General features: G+C 40.3%; 1 protein-coding gene across 1 annotated transcript; it reads right to left on the bottom strand.

Moving 5' to 3' along the window:
• Nucleotides 1-13,273: 13,273 nt before the first annotated feature.
• On the bottom strand, nt 13,274-17,100 carry nptx1l (neuronal pentraxin 1 like). The gene is made up of 5 exons (XM_026165428.1): nt 16,489-17,100; nt 16,002-16,209; nt 15,122-15,366; nt 14,830-15,009; nt 13,274-14,497 (listed from the first exon to the last, which is right to left on the bottom strand). Exons 1-5 carry the CDS (start codon nt 16,930-16,932, stop codon nt 14,276-14,278), a joined length of 1,299 nt encoding a protein of 432 aa, XP_026021213.1. The 5' UTR covers nt 16,933-17,100; the 3' UTR covers nt 13,274-14,275.
• Between the last annotated feature and the right edge of the window lie 2,817 nt (nt 17,101-19,917).

Here is a 19,917-nt window from a genome sequence, read left to right as displayed (position 1 = left end):
ATTTTTTTACTTCAACCATGCATCAGTCTTTGTACCATTTTGTGCATTAACTTCATTGTGCCTAATCTTTCTTTGTTAAATGACGTTTCAGTGGGTCAGCGCTATAGGTAAATATTAGCTTCACCTTGTCATATAAAGGCACTTAATTATAATGTATATTATTTCCAATAATTAATATAGTGAAATATATTATTATATAATATTTCTTTTTCTTGTTGGCAGCTTGTGAAAAAGCAGATTGTCTCACTTATAAACAACCCTGCAAATACCGTAAACAGTAATTGTACACAAAGAGAACCAAAACCGCTGATGACCCTTATCATCAGGTCTGATTACTGAAATTGTTGTGCACACGTGTGTCGCAAAGAGGACAACTTAAAAGTCTGTTTTTTAATTTTAATATTTGTTTGTTTATTTTCTTTTTTTTTTACTGATGTTCTTAATTAATCTGCGAGTATTTCAGCCACACCCTCAGTAGTGGCTTGTTCATTGCCGTCTGCACCATGCTGAGGCCAGGGGCATATGATGCAGCAGTGAAAAGGATCTCTGTGTTTGCTGTCTGTTTTTGTAAAGTAAAATCTGTAGGAGTGCTGCTTGAAGTTGCACAAAAGCAAGTAGGCAAGAATTTCAAAAAGTGGCATCACTGGAGATGTCTGCTTTTCAATTAAATATGCCAAGGCAAGTACAATTCAGATATGTCTAAAGCGTCACCCTGCTGCTATGAATCAGTCAGTTGCTGGCTTTCATCACAGTGAAAGAGGACTTCTATCATTTAATCTTTGTGTGTTAGATGGATTCTTAGATTTTCTTCTTTATTGGGGTGTTTTTTCACTCACTTCCTCTGGTAGTATTATATCCACCCTGCATCTAATTAGGAGAAGGATTTTTGTTTCTACTGGCCACACCTTTAAGCATATTATTACAATATGTGCTACTGATGTCTTGTGAAACCAAGACCAATCTCCCTACATCAACTTTAAAACTCTTTTTTTAAAATCTGTCAATTCTGCTGTGTGTAATATCCTTGAGACAGTGCGCTCTTACATTTCCACAGGACTGAAGGTTTGTAGTAGAAACACATCTTCCAACCACTCATCGTCATTCATCCTGTAGCCTTTCTGGTCTTTCTCTGTCCTCCAATCTTCTGGCTCTTCTTCAGTCCATTTCTTTACTGATGTTGCTTAGCACTACATTTTTATATTTGCTGATATGTTTGTGTCTCTTTCTGAGTGAGCAGTAGTGCAGGTACATTCAGTATTGTGAAATCGGAATTATTAATGTGCAATGGGGGCACCACTTTTAGCTTAGGCGAAATTAAATGACCAGTTCATTTTCACAGGTTTCAAATACCTAACAATTAATATTTTAACTTTGAGCATAAGGGAGTCAGAGTGCACCAACTTCATTGTGTATAAAACATCTCTTATATGATAAAGTATGTTATAGGTAAGTCAAACCTTTGGACTGTGATGCTGTTAAGTCTCATAGTTGTCTCATAACAGCTTTGAACCCAACAGCACTCAAAAAACAATGGAGGACAGCAGGATGAGACATAACTTATTTTCTACTGCAACAACACAAAAGCCTGGTTGAAAATGGCTACCCTAACAATAGATGGTATGAAAAATGGATGTAGTTGCCATGAAAAGATGAGGGATGTGATACAACCACTAGTTGCTAGGGAAACCTGTTTTCTCCAACAGGTTGGCAGTGGTTCCTGCAGGTTTCTGGCTCTCACTGAGTAAAAATGGGTTGCAAAGGAATTGCTGCACCAAAAACATCTTAGCGATTGCCACTGTTGCCGATATTGTTCGTGTTTATTTGCAAATATGTGCTAAGTGTTAACTGAATTGTAGTACTTGAAAACTCGAAAAACTATAATACAGGTTCGTCTTCAAAGTAAAAGCCTCAGCACTGCAGCCAGCATCTTTCACATGGTGCAAACTTGTGTCGCACTTTTCAGTTTCATTACAGCTCAGAGAGTATTTGCCAGTGTTTGGGAAAACTTTTCTCTAAAACCTTCCCTAGCAACAGGTCACTGGCCGGCCTGAAGGCTTGTGTAACTGACGCTTTAGCAATCATTTTCCCAGCAAATGCCATCAACCTCCAGCAGCCAATCAGGGAATAGTGGTACTATCACTTGGCTAGCTGTTAGAGAGTTCTAGCTTATTGCGACTGGGGTCTTGTTCATTTTTATCTCACACAGTCACTATTATTGTCATACAGCCAAAATAGCGGACAAGTTAGTTGCAATGTTGGGTGAAATGCATTCCAAAGTAACCTGTTACTGCAATCACATACATTTTTTAGTAACAGTAATGAGATATATATATACTCAGTCACAATTATGTCATTACTTGCAGTACAACGGTTCATAAGTTATCTGCACATCTGTCTTTTTCTTAAATGCGCTTATGCTATAATCACCTGATCTGATTTAGCGTGCAGGGAGTAGGAAAAAGGGTGTAGCCTTTGTGTGTTTGTCTGTTAGGGTTTTTTTGCATGAAAGAAAGCCTAACCCTTTTTACACCTGAAAATACTGCATTCAGTGATCCAACTGTGGAAACACCATCTAATGAAGAAAATCATTAGCTGTAATATGCCTAATTTTTGTTTCTTCTTTTTTTGTGGTATTTTTTTATTTTATTTTTTGCATTCAAACTAACCTTTGGTAACCTGGCAACATTATCCCACACAGGTTATGTTGACTTGGCTTAATTAACAACGACATTATTGAGGAAATTCAAAGCTACCCTCTGACCCTTTTTTATCCCAATCCCTGCATCACGCTCGTAGCCTCAATCCTGGTTAATCTTTACCTTTTGCTTCACCTTTGTGTCTTTCCACCCTTTACCCCCACTCTTATCCTAAAGCAGCATTTCTTTAACCTTATGCTTGTCCATTAAAGTTCAATAACTTTATTTTTTCTTCTAGCATCTAGTAGAGAGTACTCTCCAGCTTGCTGAATTATTCATTGTTATTGTATCAGTGGCAATGGTCAAACATCTGTCTAAAATAGTGGGAGCTGTTTCTGATGTGCTAGCAGTTGAGGCTAGTGTAACACAATCAGTGTGCTTTTAAGCTTTCCAGTCGTCCTTGCGTTTTTGTGCTGAGTGTTAAGTCCTTTGAAATATGTTTTTGCAGCGTCACCTTTCAAAGCTTCACTTGTGCATCCTTGAGCAACTCTGTCCAGTCCATCTCTTTGCAAATTGTCATCATGGTGCTTTAGAAAACGATAATAAAGACAAAAAGGCTTATTCATTTCTTTGTACATTATATGGGAGAAAAACATGACCTTCAGATGTTTTAAAGGATAAGCTGATTGAATACTGCAACAGTCAAGTGTAGACTAAAACCAGATTACCTTGACTAGAAAATCCATCTATTCACTACACTCATATGAAAAACTAATGACACCTTTACTGCTTGCACAGGAATTAATAGGGCAAGTAGCAGCCAGGTGCTGCTAATCAAATGCAGCTGATTAATTGATCATCAGCACACTGCTGGTTGCTCATCTGGAGCATTCAGGTGTGCCACAATCTTACCAGGAGTGGACATCCCAGCAAATTCACCCCAATTCACCCTTTACAGAAAACTGGAGGGGGAAAAAAGGACTAAAATCAGTAACTACATTGAACTTCTTTTGCACAGGACCTGAGCAGCTGGCAGTCATTGAGTCAGCCATGAACTCCTCCGTATAGGAATCAAATGTGAGGCCATCTGTCTGACAGCTAAAACATGGCCCAAACTGGATCATGCAACAGGATAATCACCCCAAGCATAGCAGCAAATCTCCAACAGAATGGCTGAAAAAGAAAACAACCAATGTGCTGCAATGACCCAATCAAAGTCCAGACCTCAGTCTGACTGAAATGCTTTGATGAGACCTTAAAAGAGCTGTGTGTAACCAAACGTCCACAACAGTCAATGAACTAAAGCAATGCTGTGCAGATAAAGATAAATGGTCCAAAATTCCTCCACAATGATGTAAAAGATTTAGTTTCCACAGGACAGCACCGAGTCCTGTGCAAAACTTTTTGTGTGTCACAATGAAACAAAACCACAAAGAAATCATTGTATACACCTTTATAAGGTAAATCAGTATAAGACTGTTACAAGGGTAGCAATATCCTTCATCACTCTGTTAAATGGCAAATGAACTGGTGCTTATGTTTTTGCTTTTCTACTCAATGTGTCATGGTCGCTGTGTGGCAGGCAGGATGAGGACCCAAAATGCAAACTCACGGACTCAGGGGATAAACTCAAAATGCAGCTTTATTGCTGACAGGTGACAAACGAAAGCAGTGATACCAAAGCAATAAAAAACTAAACTACACTGGGAAAAGCTAATTGTAACATATACCAGAAGACACGGGGAGAACCACACACAGCATGAGGGAGAACGCGACGCCGAACAGAGGGAGACGCAGACAGAAATACACAGAGGGTTAACGAGGAAAGTGGGAACACACGGGGAACACAGCTGACACAGATAACCATAACGAGACAGGGCGGGGTGAACATAACACTGACGGGAGACGGGCAGAGTCAAACAGGAAGTACAGAGGTTCAGACAGGAGGAGAGAGAGCACGGGGAAAACACAGACATAACGGGCTGGGGAAACATGGAATAAAACATAAGGAGAGACGAGGGCTCACAGATACACAGAGGGGCACACAGGGGGTAAAAGCCACGAAGGGAAAACACTTAGGGAACAACACAACAGGGCAACTCAGGAAACATGGCCTAAATAGGGAACAAAATACAAACACACAAGAAAACTAAGACTACTGGGCCAACATGGCCCAGGACCATGACACAATGTGAACACTGAAAGTGTTTTCTTACTATAGGCCTAATTCAGTCATTTACACACACATTCATACAGGTGGGGAGTTTTCTGTGTACTTTACAATAACTTGCTCTAGGATACTTTGTCATGCAGGCCGTAGTATTGAACCACTGACCTTGTGATTGGTAGACAAGCCATTTTACCTCCAGAAAAACAGCTGCCCCGACTTATGTTACAGTTAACTTGACTCTCTGCTAACATCATATTTCAGAACTGCATACTGGGTTCTCCCACACCTCGTCACTTGTGAGTTGAACACATAAGAAGAAATACCCCACCTTTCCTTTTCTATAAGATTTTATTTTTCATATAATTTCTGCTTTGCATGCATAACATTTCTCACTTGACAATTATTGTTAATTTTCTTGTGTTTTGGGTAAAAAAAAAAAAACAATACAAAATCGACTTTGCTGCTTCATGGTGCATCTTAGGAGAGGACACCTGTGTTGCATCTTTCTCTGCTTGCCTTGGTGCTGAGTACTCACAAACAGAGCAGACCTCCTCAGTCCACTCCACAAGCAGTGTGTGGGGGGTGGATGTAAGGCATGGAGGGCTTTGCAGTGGCTGTTTTTTGATTGACCTAATTATGGAAAACAGCCCCTGGCATAACTCCCAGAGGGTGTAGGGACCGTGGCATCTTCGTGAAATATATTCCTGTTGTGCCAGCTTCTGTCATAAGATGCCTGTAGATAAAGCCAAGGCAGACTGCCAAGAGGGAGAGTGTGAGAGACAAAGATAGCTAGAGAGAGAGAGAGAGAGAGGGAAGAATTGGGAGGGGCATTTTAAATATGGAAAATGAGAGCAGGAGGCCGATTGATGATGAAGAGGAGATGGAATAATGACATATCAGATTTACAGGCAAGATCACTGATGTTACTAACAATATTTATAACAGTGTGTATTTTTTTTTTCTTTGTACCATAGAGATTTAATTCAATTTTCAATTCAGTTTTATTTACATAGCACTAGTTCACAACAAGACCCTATAATATTAGAGAGAAAACCTCAACAGTCAGACAATGACCTATGAGCAGCATTTGGTGACAGTGGGAAGGAAGAACTCTGTTATGATGAAGAGACCTTCATCATAACCAGATTCAGTGAGAAACAGCTCTCCACCTTGACTTTCTGTGGGCTGAGAGGAAAAAGAAAAAGAGAAAAAAGGCATGTCAATAATGACATGTAGTAGTAGCATTAGAAACACACAAAAAGTGAAAAGATGTGAGTGAACAAGAAACTCTGCATCAAGGGAAGTCTCAGCAGCCTGAGCCTATAGCCCTCCTGATCCCAAACTACGAGCATGTTCCACTGGAGTGGAGCCTAAAAGCTGAAGGCTCTGTCTTAAACATGTCAACAAAAAAGGGAAAATTGTCAAAGTTTGGCTGTTTTGTGACGTAGATGGACGGTGGACCCAATTGCAGGACTCAGAGACAAAAACGTAAACTCAAAAAGACAGTTTTATTGCTCAACTCTTATGAAGACACAAAATGGACTCAGAAGCACTGGGAAACATTAATACTGTACTCAAGGGATACGATATAAATTTTATCTCACTCTCACTCTCAAAATAATATATCTTGAATCCCACAAAAATCAAAACGGACACAAATAGTTTAGAAAATAAACCGAATCCAGCTGTTTACAGTAGCTAAATCCTTGACTTGAATGCCTTCCACGTGAAATTTTACGTGATTCTTCACATTCTACTGTTAGGAAGAATCACCTGTGGATGATAATATCACTCGGGTTTAGTGACAGCATCTGGACAGCAAAACTGAATCTGTAGTTGGAGTCTAAATGCAGAGATTAGTCAACAAATTCCTTGAAACTGATCCCATGAAAAAACAGTCCTACTTTTATTATCATTGTCAGGGCTGCCTCTGAACACTGGTGAATATCGGTGCTAATTTCAATATGACTGGAGAGGAAAGTGTAACCTCTACTCTTAAGGCAAAGGCAGCAAGCCAAGAGCTGCAGAGGTTGGATCTAAGCCAAAATAAGGGAGGCAGCCAGGAAGTGTTGAAAGGCACAATTAATCTGCTCTGTCATCGCTTAGGCAAGAGGAGCTGTTCTCCAAGGAGGTGTACACACCGCCCAAGTTAAGATCCCCAAAGTTACTAAACGCTGATGTGTTGGCAGGCTCTTCGTTGGGGGTCCTGAGGTTATCTAGTCTACACATGTTTCGTGGGTTTGGAAAGGTCAAAAGTTGTGATTACCCTAGAGTAGAGTCCTGGAGCTGTTATGCTAAACAGCTTCTTGGTTTTTTAATAATCTATATGAAAGTTAGATTTTCTGCAGGCTTTAGACTCAGTTGAACACCAGTGTTGTGTCTCTGACTTATTCATTTTTTGAGTTTAATTACTGTAGAGAGTGATTGTCTCTGTTTTATTGTTGAACTAGAAGCAGTAAAACACTCTTTTTGCTAAATCCTTCTGCACCTTAGACTTAGTGAGATTGCCAAACGAGTCAGTCACCAAAGGTTTGACTGATTCATTGAGATCCTTTTCTTTCTTATTATAGTTATCGGCTTCACTTTGCTTATTTAATAGACTGTATATTCTTTTGTTTGCATGCAGGCCTATGAAATGTAAATGTCTCTTTTCTGAAATAGACAGTTCTGTGCAAAAGTCTCATTATTTCTTGGAAAAATAAGAAAAAGGTGCCGTTTTTTGTTAAAATGTACAAACACTTTTAAAAAATGCAGTTTATGAGGCTAAAGCTGATGGCTGTAGATGCTCACTCTCTCCACACCTCCTCTGTACATATTGACAACAGTTTGAAATTTGACTTCATCACTCCATCAGACCTGTTGCCACTGATTTTCAGTTCTGTTCTTGCGTAATCTGGTATACCTCAGTCTTTTCTCCCTGTTTCACTTCTTTCAGAATGACTTCTCAACAGCCACCTTTCCACTGAGATCATTTTCTTCTGTTATTTTTTTTCTTCCATTATATGTATCCAAAAATAATTCTGTCCAATAAATCAGTATGAGAATTGTTTCCGTCAAGCTTTAGTTTGTAGCATAGTTATCTTAGCATAAGTCAGCTTGACTCAACTGTAGCCCGTGGAATCACCTGAGGAAACGATCATAATACATTTTCCATCAGTGTTTTGTTTTTAGTATGTGCAGCGGGTTGAATCAAAGCTGGGCAGCTAAAGCTTTGATACTTAAGACAATCAAAAATAATTCTCCCTCTCAGATATCTGGCAAACACTTCAAGAAAGCATTAAAGAAACAGTAGTTTGCGTTTGTGTTTGCCCAGAGGAAGGACATTTTTGTATACATTTGGACAGAGACACATTGGTTGATGATGTGAAACGGAATATCCCATGTTGGGAGAAATCAATTATGCATTGAGGGGCACTACCCTGACTGCTGAAGTAGCTGTGAGATTAAAGACAAGTATAGATGGATGTGTGCCTCATGTATATTCTCTCCAAGTAAGCCAAAATCCTCTTTGACTGTATGCTAAACAACTAATGCTCTGCTAACAGCAGCCTTTAGGGGCAGGGATAGCTCAGTAGGTAAAGTGGTCGCCCCATGATCGGAAGGTCGGCGGTTCGAATCCACTTAACGGCTACCCTGAGGTACCCCTGAGCAAGGTACCGTCCCTACGCACTGCTCCCCGGGCGCCTGCTTAGTGGGCTGCCCACTGCTTCACTGAGTGAATGGGTCAAATGCAGAGAAAAACAAGTAATTTCCCCATGGGGATCAATAAAGTATCCATTATTATTATTATTATTAAAACACTTGCACAACAACCTGTTATGGATGAAGAGTTTGTCCACTTCACAGACAGTCAGAGCTTTCAGATGTAACTGTGTAACAACGGGATGTTCTTCGTAGCAACTCTGAGATTAAATTTAAAAATCTGAAATTTGGGAGATGACCACCCCGCTTTAAAATAAAAATAGTATCAGCACTTTTGCAGCAAGTGCTACAAAAACTAATTTCTTTACAGGGATGGAAAAAAATAAAAACTCTCAGTATCACAGTTTTCCTATTTGTGTGATGAATCTTTTTTCCATTAAAAATGCATTCCTCTCAGCAGCATTCATCAACAGATTGCCTGTGTCATCAATATTACTTTTTTTCCCAGCAAAAACAGCTCTTACTCAGCATCAGTGGGCCAGCTAAATTTCTCTCAGGCCCACATTGGGCTTTTGTTTGTTTTTCAGATCTGTCGTCATGAATTTTTCATTAGCCACTTGATGAGACATTTCTTGTGTTTTCCTTAAAGTATAAAGCACAGTGAGCGGTGTTATGGTGTGGGATTTTTTTCCACTGTGCAACTGCTACAGTGGCTTTGTTTTCATTCTGGCAGTAGTCAGAGTAGTTTGAATAAATTCATCAAAACTTAACCCAAATGGACATTTTTCACATAACAGCAAATACACTAATTTAGCAGTTTAAGGATATAAAATGTTTTTGTACCTGATAGAGATGTTTTATTTTATTTTATTCTTTAAGCTTATTATTTATGTTTAATAGCCTGAAATATGTTCATAACTATGTACTAGATTACAGTGACATTTAGTATCGAGACACTCATGGTCCCCAGAGGACAAACTGGAATGACTCTAATCTACTGACTGTCTTCTATGAACCTTTATGTTCAGTACTTTGATTCAAAACTGCTCAAAGAAAAGTGAAATTCTTACTTGGTTGGAATTGTAACCACTTCTCCCTTCAAGATAACCTCCTTCTGCACCTCCAGATCACTTTCAGCACTTCCAGCTTCCACCTCTGCTATTTTTGCTCTACAATTCCACTGAAAGCTCCTTTCTGGTTTCTAAGTCAGCTCATTTCATTGAGTGATAATCCTTGAAGTGAAAAGGGTTCTTTGTCCAGGATGGATGGTGCAGAGGATAAAAAATATGGAAGCACTGTGGGTGTCATTACTTTTGCTAAAGGTTATACAGTATGTTCTTTAATTACTCCCCAGATAAAGTAATTCATTACACTGCTTGTTACATTACTTTCACGTCCCTCTTTAACGAGGTCTGAAATGCACTGTTACATAATTACTAGTTAACAATATAAAACTGAGCTACATTGCAACATGCCGACACAAACACGTATTCTAACACAAAGCCAGCAACACAAAGCAAAGTTAATAATCACCCAAATTAGACTTTAAAGCAATTGCCACAGTGATTCTACTGTGGAAATACGTACAGGTGGAAATGGAAGCTACATACAAGCCTGACTGCTCATCAAGGTCTCTGTTACTTGTGGGAGGTCAGGCTCTGGCTGCTGAGCTGGGGTCAGCGTACACTCAGCTTTAACGTCAGTCTGGCTTCTTTGCTAGCTTCGCGTTAACAACTTGTCTCCAGATGCTTGCAAAGAACATGCTGTGACTGAGTATAATGCAAGTTTTTTTTATCTGTCCTTGATGCAATTTGCACTTTAATATCTTACTCTTGTTCTTTCCTTATATAAAAACAAAAGTAATGCTTGTTTCTTCACTCCTTAAAAGTTTGCCATCCTTATTGCACACAAACCAAACTCAGGTGTGCAAGAAGAAGACCCATTTGATTTTTTTTTTCTTTCTATCCACCTGTTGTCCTGATAACTGAAGAACCTTTGCAACACAAGTAACAGCACAATGGTAACCGGAATATAATTACTGAATTTAGTAAAGAAATGTATTACACTACTGCATTACTGAAAAATGTCCTGTGATTACTGTACTTTTGAATTGCATTATGCCTAACATAGCATTTTGGGTAATTTTGAATAAAAAAATTAAGTCTGTTTTTGTAAATCTTTAGCATACTGTAACATTTAAGTAGATTATCTGTGGTATGAAACCTCATGCTAATCAGCTAAAGACTGGAAAAAACACAAGCTGTTAGCCAATGAACGAGTCAGACACACCCACAACCATTAATATTTCTCTACACACCTTAAGTGTATCGTTGCATTTCTGTGCCACTTTTCACTAGATGAAGATCTAAAACTTAGCTTCTATGCTAGGATTTAAATTGTGAACAGAAATGTTCGTTTATAGTGTGTGAGTGAAATGTATGAAATGAAATGAATTTAATAATTTCACAGAACTGAATGAAGTGCACCCAATACCAGAATATCCTTGTTGTCAACAATGCCATCACCAAATACTGATTTTCTGTTTGTAAAAATATCGCAGCTCTGTCTGCATCTTCACTGTGCAATTATACAACAAGGACACTAACACATAATTCTTCATGAAAAAGTTTAAATCATCAGTCACATGTGATGGATTTACGAAGGCCAAAACATTGAAGTAAGAGGAGCCAGATATGGTGGAAAGTGAATCGCCTTATATCTGACATTTCCTCTGAGCTAATTTGCAGTGGAGTGCATGCAGACGCAAACCAATTAAGGCTCAGGAAAGCTGGGGAGAGGTCAACAGGCTGGCTATTATCTTGCTGTGCCAAATATATACCTGACGATATCTGGGGCAAGATTTGGGTCAAGAAAAAATGACCTGAATCGGACTGATGTGGTCTGTGGATCAACGGGGCCAGGTGGATGTGGGTAAGAGAGTAGGAGTCGATTTCTAACGAAGACTCCAGGGGCCACGCGGCAAGAGTTTATACTGTGTGAATGCCTGTGTGTGTTTCATTATGTGTCTGGATGTACTGTTCCCGTCCTGTGATTGTGAAGAACCTTTAGCTCGTTATTGAAATCCAATCTCATTTATGTCAGAGTAGCTGTCTGCAAAGCCTGTGTACTTGGTACAAGCTAAAGCTGGTCCCTATCTAAAGGATACAGAATAGAAATCAATTTGTGGGACGCATGACCTGACAGCTGTGGGACTAAATGACCTCAGAAACAACACTCTTAGGACTTAATCTCTGAGCAGTGTCAGCTATAATTCGTTTGGAGAGAAACTGTATAGACAGATGCATAACTTCTGCAACAACCTTTACTTGACAGAAACAGTCACGTGTTTGCACTACATGTGCAAGTATGAGCGTGTCTATATGATACTTTCCACAAGTTATTTCCCTTTAGTCTAGACACTGATGTAAGCAGTCAACAGCAGAGGTTTCCTTGAACTTCACAACCTGGAGATTGATTCTTCAATAAAGCAAGATGGTGTTTTTGAAACTTGGAGGAAGTTCACTTTCTCAATGCTCTCTGTTCAATCCTTCAAGTCCAACAAACAGATGATGTTCTTGTCTTTTCAAGTGATGTTTCATAATATATTTGTCCTCATGATATGTAAATGACAGTGAGATTACTGTATAAGGAATATTTATGATGAGAACAGAATACAGTGCCTGACATTATATCTAACGTAGTTTATCTTCAATTCAATCTTGGTTTAAATGGATTTGTACTGGATTTTATGAACACCACACAAAAAAAGAATCATTTAATGATTTAGATTTTTTAAGGTCCCTTACAAATTTTGTGGGAATCAATTGAAATCTGCTTTGTTGCTTTGTTTGTATTGAGTGATGACAGAAGGATACTTTTTAGAGGCGTAACGGGACCTTTTGGGAGGAGAACCGTTTAATTGTAATCTCTGGTTCACTTTTGAAGATGTTTTTGTTATGTTGACAGTTAAGTGTTTTAAATGAAAAATCAATCCTACGTTTAAGCTGGTCAGCTTTTTGCTCTTGCTAGCATTTTATCTTCGTACTGTTAACATGTCTATAAATTTGTAAAAACAAAAAGATTTTGGCCTGAAATTATTTGTTGCAACTATCTGGATAATCCATTAATATTCATAATTTTTTTTTCACCTTTTAAATTATGAGATTTTTTGCTTAAACTGTAAACTGAGTATATCTGGCCGCCTGATGGGCCAAAATCAAAAACTAAACTTTTGGATTAAGCTTTTCTCTGTATGTTTTAACTCAGTTGGCCAATTGATAACTAAGCAATGAATAAAATAATGTTCAGAGCTATTTATGTTGTGTAATTACCAGCCCTAAAATCTGTTAACAGTTCTATATTTGCAATCTTTTGCACATAGCTAGGAATATAGCTTTAAAACAAAACATTCAGTTCAAAGTTAATGGGCCATTTGCTAAACGTACATGGCACATACACCATATAGGCAACATTTAATGTCTGTCATGTTTATTAAGTTATATATTTTTAGAAGTTGTAGATCTTAAACATGAAAAATGTTATGCTTTTGTTGTTTGGTGCTCATGGCTGCCCCTCCCTGAGCCTGGTTTTGCTGGAGGTTTCTTCCTCTTAAAAGGGAGTTTTTCCTTTCCACTGTCACCAAGTGCTTCCTCGTAGAGGGTCATTAGATTTCTCTGTATTATTTTAGAGTCTATAGAGTCTATAAAGCACCTCGGGGTGACTGTTGTTGTGACTTTGTAGCATATGTAAATAATAGTTAATTGAATGTTTCAAAATTCACTTTTTATGTCTTTTGTGTAAAAATAATTATATATGTACACCTGTATTTGATTCAAGTATCACAATTTATTACAAAAACTAGAACTTTTTTTCATCTGTCAGTGCTGCCATGCTTTAAGCATATAACAATACAGTATAAAACCTCAACCCAAAGGTAGAATAGTAAAAGCAGAGATCATAGATGCTGACGCAGCATTACAGAAGTTAAGACATGCTGTTACTGTACAGGAAACATTACGACTGAAGTACAAGCATCTGTAAAATGTGCCATTGGCATCAGTGATTTGCATTTTACCATAAGCAATCTGACCCTTCCTCAATTTAAAGTGTCACAGGAAATGCCCCCTTGGAAAATAATTTACACGAAAATAAATACAAACACAGAAACGCTCTGCAAATGATCATGGATGTGCTGAGATATTTTTCAACAGCCCAAGGCACTCAGGCTCAAACATTGGCAATAAATATACATCATTCTTCAGACAAATCACGTCAAGCAGGTGTGGTTAGAGAAAGAAGAGTGACAGAGAAACAATGTTGTCTAGTTCGTAACCTCTTGAAGAGCGCAGTCCTTTCAAAAAAACAAAAGTCCACCTGGCCTTTTTTCACAGTGAAAATCGCTGGCAGTCGAGACAGAAAAAAAGACATATGAAGGACTCAGTCATTTTGTTGACTAGTGCGACATCTGTTCTCTAAAAACTACATTAACCTCTTACTGTATTTTTGATGCTGGCCTGTCATTTTGGTCTCTGAGGGCGACCTCTGCTCACTAGAATGGCATCACCTGCTCCTCCCGGATGCGCATTCAAGCACCACAGGGTGTCGGAGCGCTCCCCTTTTATTTTTCAGTGGCCCATCCCACGTGAGAATCTGGTAAAATATCTATCAAACTGCCCACAAGTGATGTTTTCAAATATCTATGACAACCCAGACGCTATTCACTGACACAATCTCCTCAGATTGGCTGACCTTTTGAATGAGTTTACCGAGGCCGTGACAACACTGGTTTTAGCAAAAACCACTGAGCTTCTCTTCCCTGCAGTTCAGTTCAGTTGAGCTGGCGACAGGCTTCGAATGTCCACTTCGAGGCACCTCCATAAATATCGAGGCTGGTCTCCATCCATGCAAAAACGTTGCCCACTTGCGCTTTGCTGCTGCATGTCGCTAGATTGTAAATTTCTCCCACGGACAGTTTACGATCCCAGATGTGAAAATTTGCCAGGTCTCCTACAAAAGCTTGCGTGGCATCGAACCCTCCTCCAAGCGTGTCCTGTGGCAAACACAGTTTGATTTAATAAAGGATGATGAGCCTGCTTCGTGAAGAGAAACCACAGTCTCTTTAACTATTTGGATGTTTATTTGCCAATCCAGTGGGATTTTTTGATGAGCTCTAACCTTATCAAATTTAAAGTATTCAATTTTTAAGGCTCAATGAATACAAATTATCCAGCTGCTTACATTTTGTTGTAATACAACATAAAATACTATAATGTATGATTTGTTGTGTGTTACTAAATCACGAGAAATAACATTTTTTTTAAAAGGTGCTTCTTTCGACTGGCAGGTGTGGAGCATTAAAACCAGGCTGTGCTTACTGCTTACCTGCTCCTGGCCAAGGATCAGCAGGCCCTGAGATTTGATGGGATGATACGGAGCCAGGTTTTCTCCACTCCCCCTCTTGACACCATCTTGAAAAGCCTCCCAAACACCATCACGAGTTGTCCAAGTCACGCAGATATGATGCCACTTTCCGTCGTTGATGAGAAATGGCAGCTTTGCTACCTTTAAAAAGTTCAAATGCAGGAATTATCAGACCTACAGTGGAAACGAGAATGTCTTACAGTCTAAAAAAAAAATCGAGTGTTATTCGATTTTTCCTGCGTTTTTCTCGTACCTTGTCATTTATTAGAATCTCCATTGGATTGTTCCCCCACTCTATGAGAACCAGCTCGTTGGCTTGTCCAGGAACTGCGTAGGAGAAAGGTGTGCCCACTCCCGGGGAGGCGTTGGACTTGAGCCACATGCACACGGTGAGGGCATACATCTCTGGCAAACTCGTTTTCACTTTTGCGTACATGTAGTTGGTCCTCAGTGGGAACGTGAGCTGAAATTTATCCAGCGGCCTGTTTTCTCTCTGACCTGCCGTAGAAGAAACAGGAAAACAGGCTTGAACTCGTTTTAGAGGACGTGTTCTACCCCACACAGATATATCATTCCTAGTGCTCACATCCTGGGAATATTAACTGGGAATTATACGTTACACAACAAATCCACAATGGTGACGCGCCAGATTTGTTTTAATCTCGCGTGCTAAATCCATCACAGGAGTGGTAACGCTGTTAACGGCCATCTCTTCTTTTCATATTTGCCCGCACCTCATTGACTATATTTAACAGAAATCGCCGTAGACGGTTCTTCCGGAAAAAAGGAAGAAAGAAAAAGAAAAAAGCGAAAGAGAGCGAGTGAGCGGATGTTGTAAATTCTCGTGTGTCTCTTGGAGCAAATGGCGGTGGCAGGTCACTTAGTGCATGTTTGAAATGGTCTAATCTGGCCAGAGTGGGAGTTGAAAACTGCGGGATATACACTGTCCCACCGGCTTTGTGCTCAACATTAAATCGGATATATAATAATGTAGCCCACTATCCTAGATTGGACCCCCCCCCCCCTTCCTTGACTTTCCATTTTTTAAATCAATTTTCTTATGATTGCTTGCTCGTTACAGTCCCCAGCCCATATTGCTTACAACTAATCCACCACCAACTCTTTCCACTTACCTTTCTCCAGGTCGGTGATCCTCTGGTGTAGCGATGTGAGTGTGGACTCCACTCTCCCACGCTGCTCTGTCTCATTGCGGAGTCCGGGTTTGCCCTCTTCGATGCCGTTCACTCGGGACAGCACCTGCTTCTCCAAGTCATCGATTTTACTTTGGAGAAGGTCTTTCAGGCTGTTTGCCTGCACCGAGTTGTTGCTTCTGCTGAATTGCTGTCAGGGGGTAAAAAGTGCGCATTTAGGTGAAAAAGGTTCAGATTCCAGATTATATTTTATTTTGGAGGGTCACTGCCGTAAACTTGAACGAGCAATTTAACCTACGCAAAGAATGTTTTTATGTTCATCTTATGTTCACACTGCGAATTAATTTTAAGAATCTAGACTTGTTAACCTATTGTTTTATTATAATTTTTGTATGTTTTCCATCTTATTTGTCGCAAAACGAGCTGTACGCAAAAGTGTTTATATTCTCCCCGGAAACTGCAGCCCTACCTCCAGATTCTCTAATCTCTGCTTCAGCGACTGTAAAGTCTGTGATAGTTGCGTCAAAGTGTCCGCGGGGCCTCTGGACACGTCCCCCATCGTATTTTTGGTCCCCGCTTCTTTCCTCCTGCCCCCGGGCCGCGCGTCCCCGAGGTCTGCGCCGCTCTGGCTCTCACACCGAGCCAACTTCGAGGTGAGCTCTCTGATAGTCTCTTTTTGGTTCATGATCGTCTCCTTCTGCTGTAAAACCGTCTCCCGCAGCTGCATAACCGTGGTCTTCAAGTCCTCTCCCGGCACACTGTTCTGCAAGGTGGCCGAGCATATGTCCATATCCTTGGGTACGGACGTGCAAATGAACTGCGTCTGTCCGCCAAAGTCTTGAGACGAGCTCTCCAAGAAGACGCAGGAAAATAGAAAAAGTTTCCAGCAGATTTCTCTCTTTGCGGCCCGCATGTCGCCGTCTGCGCCGGGCTTCACTTTTTATTTATTATCGTCTTTAATTCTGTGCTTTATGAGCCGCAGTGACTTTCGCCAGTGTCCCCCTTGTTGTTGTACTCCGTCTCTGCAAGTGCGGCAGGTTTTTATACAGCGTGCCCGGTTCTGCGCAGAGCCGCTCTCACTGCATCACAACCGGTGGGAAGGGAGGGGGGGTCGCGCTGCCCCCGTTTAAAAGGCTCCGGAATCCGCGTCACATTCAAGAGATGAAACCCATTTCGCTCGCGGACTCCCACGTGTTAAATCTTTCATGGCTTTGGCTGTTTGTCATTTCTCCCCGTGTGATATTAATCTGGAAAACGCTGATTTGTAGATGGTAGTGGTTTGGGAGTTGGGGGTGTTGCTTTGCATGGCGGGGTGCCAGCAGAGCCAGCTGTGTTTTGTTTTGTTTAGGGTACACCTAAAGACTCTCTCTCACACATACACACTCACACACACATGCTGCGGGTGGATGCAGAGATCAGAAAGTTGCAGCAATTTGTGGCTGAGAGAGAGATAATGTGTGTGTGTGTGTGTGTGTGTGTGTGTGTGTGTGTGTGTGTGTGTGTGTGTGTGTGTGTCCGTCCGTCCGTCCCACAGATTCAGCACCGGGGACAGCTCCCACCACTTTACAGTATCAGCAAGAGCAAAGAGAGCGGCTCGTGTACGCGTTTAGTTCGTTTGAACGTGGAGAGCGTGTTTCATGTTTTCGTTTCAGCCTGTTTCTCCCGCTGTCATCTGGATCATACACGTCTATCTCATGGTGATCTGTGAGAATTCAACGTGAAAAGCGCTCTCTCTCTCTCACTCACTCACTCACTCACTCACTCACTCACTCACTCACTCACTCACTCTCACACACACACACACACACACACACACACACACACACACACACACACACACACACACACACACACACACACACCTTATTTATCCCCAATGACCCGCTCTTGCAGTCAGTGGTCTGCTCTGCGCAATAATTATCTCAATAATTCAGTTTCTAAAATGATAATCTGTCCCCCAGCAATTTAGCCCATCTATTATTCAGGAAGGGCATTTTCCCTCCCGTTTCTCACTATCTTTTTATTCGGTTGGTGATTAAAATAAAATGAAAATACTGCAATTCAGTTACGAGAACATATTGTCTTTCAAATCAAATTTGATCTTTGGAAGAAAAAAAAAAGAACACAGGCAGGAGAGACAGGACTCCACGTGACAGACGGATGTTTGACAGAGGTGGTTAAATAGGTCATGCCATAATTACTCTCATCTATAGTGGGTCTCTGGGTTGTAGTTGCAGGTGCTTTTTTAGGTCAGGAATTAACACTGGATGATTCATTTGCTATATAACTGTGGTGTTAGTTTTATTATTGGATTACAAGCAAGTAGTCAAATAAAAAGTGTCCTGTTAGAATATTCACTGCTGTGCAAAAGTCATGAACCACACTTCATGACTTTATAATTTGGGAAGTAGGTGCAGTGATTTAATGAAACCTGGGCAACAATACACAAGGGAAAAACAGTTTATACAATTCTAATGAGCTTGAAAGTTAACATTTGGAATGACAGTCTTTATGCTTCAGCACAGTCTGAACTCTCTTAGGGAGCTTTCTTGTCATTTCTTTAAGTAGCTCTCCAAGCTTCTTGAAGGACATTCAAAGCTCTTCTTTGGATGTTGACTGCCTTTCTGTTCTGTTCTCTGTCTGTCTGGGTCCCACACTGCTTCAGTAATGTTGCGACCCAGGCTCCTGGGAGGCCAATCCATGGCTGATAATGCAACCGAGTTCAGACCCCTTCCAGATGGTAAAGCATGATGGATAAAAAAATCTGTTGGTACTTTTCTGAATTCACAATTCCATCAGTTTTGACACAGTCCCCCAAACCCCTGGCTCATTTGCAGCCCCAAACCATGCCAGAGCCTCCACCTTTGTTCAAGCTTATTGCTGACAATTTGAACAAAGAATTTCAAACTTGGATTCGTCACTCTAGAAGACATGTTGTCACGGATTTTCGGTCCAGTTCTTGTGTAATTTGGCATAACTCAGCCTTTTCTCCCCGCTTCCCTTCCTTAAGAATGTCTCCTTGACAAGCACTCTTCCACAGAGATCATTTCTGATGAGGCTTCAGCAAACAGTTGATGGATCCACCGATGGTCCAGCTGAATTTTCGTAGGTCCTGCATCAGGTCTTTGCTGGATTTTTCCCTTTTTCTTCAGGACATGACTTTTTGATATTGGTCATCTACCACCTGCTATGGACATTCTTTTTTTCAGGCGTATTCTTTATTTGTTTTTCCAGCACTTGTCCAGTTTCCCTTAAATTTTGTCAAAATAAAAACACTGAAAGACTTTCAGGAAGCCTGGAGAACTACCACTCAAGACAATGTCTGACTTCTTCAAAGTGAAATATAAAGAAATTAATTCCAGCTCAAGACTTTTGCACAGTACTTTATGTCTTTCTTTGCCTCACTTTTCACTTGTCACATCACTGTGCTTCTGTGTCATAATATGTGACATAACTGAGCATTATCAGGATTTACGTATGTATTACGTGTGTATTGCTAACTTAATGTCCCCTGAACTTCTTCTCTCTGTGGATTACAGTCTATTTAAGTAATGCAGCAGAGTCTACTTTAAGTGGAATGAAAGGCCAGAGAGGTTTAGCGATTTTACTTTCCGATGTTAATCACTGATAGACGCTCTTTGATATTATGAAAAATAAAGATGAAACCAGTGAAAATGGTTTCTTTTCAGCATTTTAGTTTGGAATGAAAGTTGTTATAAAAGATGTTAAGGTGATGTAACTGTTCGGGTAGAGTTGCAACTGGAAGGCCGCTTATCTGGAGGTTTTCAGGGACGGGATGAACAAAGTTACAGAGGAAAATCCAGGTCAGTGGTCAAAGCCATTATATTTTGTGAGAGACCAAGCAGAATTCATCAAACCTTTTTGTGGAATTTTCTTG

This window comes from Astatotilapia calliptera, chromosome 4 (assembly GCF_900246225.1).
Source record: "Astatotilapia calliptera chromosome 4, fAstCal1.2, whole genome shotgun sequence".
Taxonomy (NCBI): domain Eukaryota; kingdom Metazoa; phylum Chordata; class Actinopteri; order Cichliformes; family Cichlidae; genus Astatotilapia; species Astatotilapia calliptera.
The sequence above is the reverse complement of the archived record's forward strand: the minus strand, read 5'-3'. Positions and strand labels throughout refer to the sequence as shown.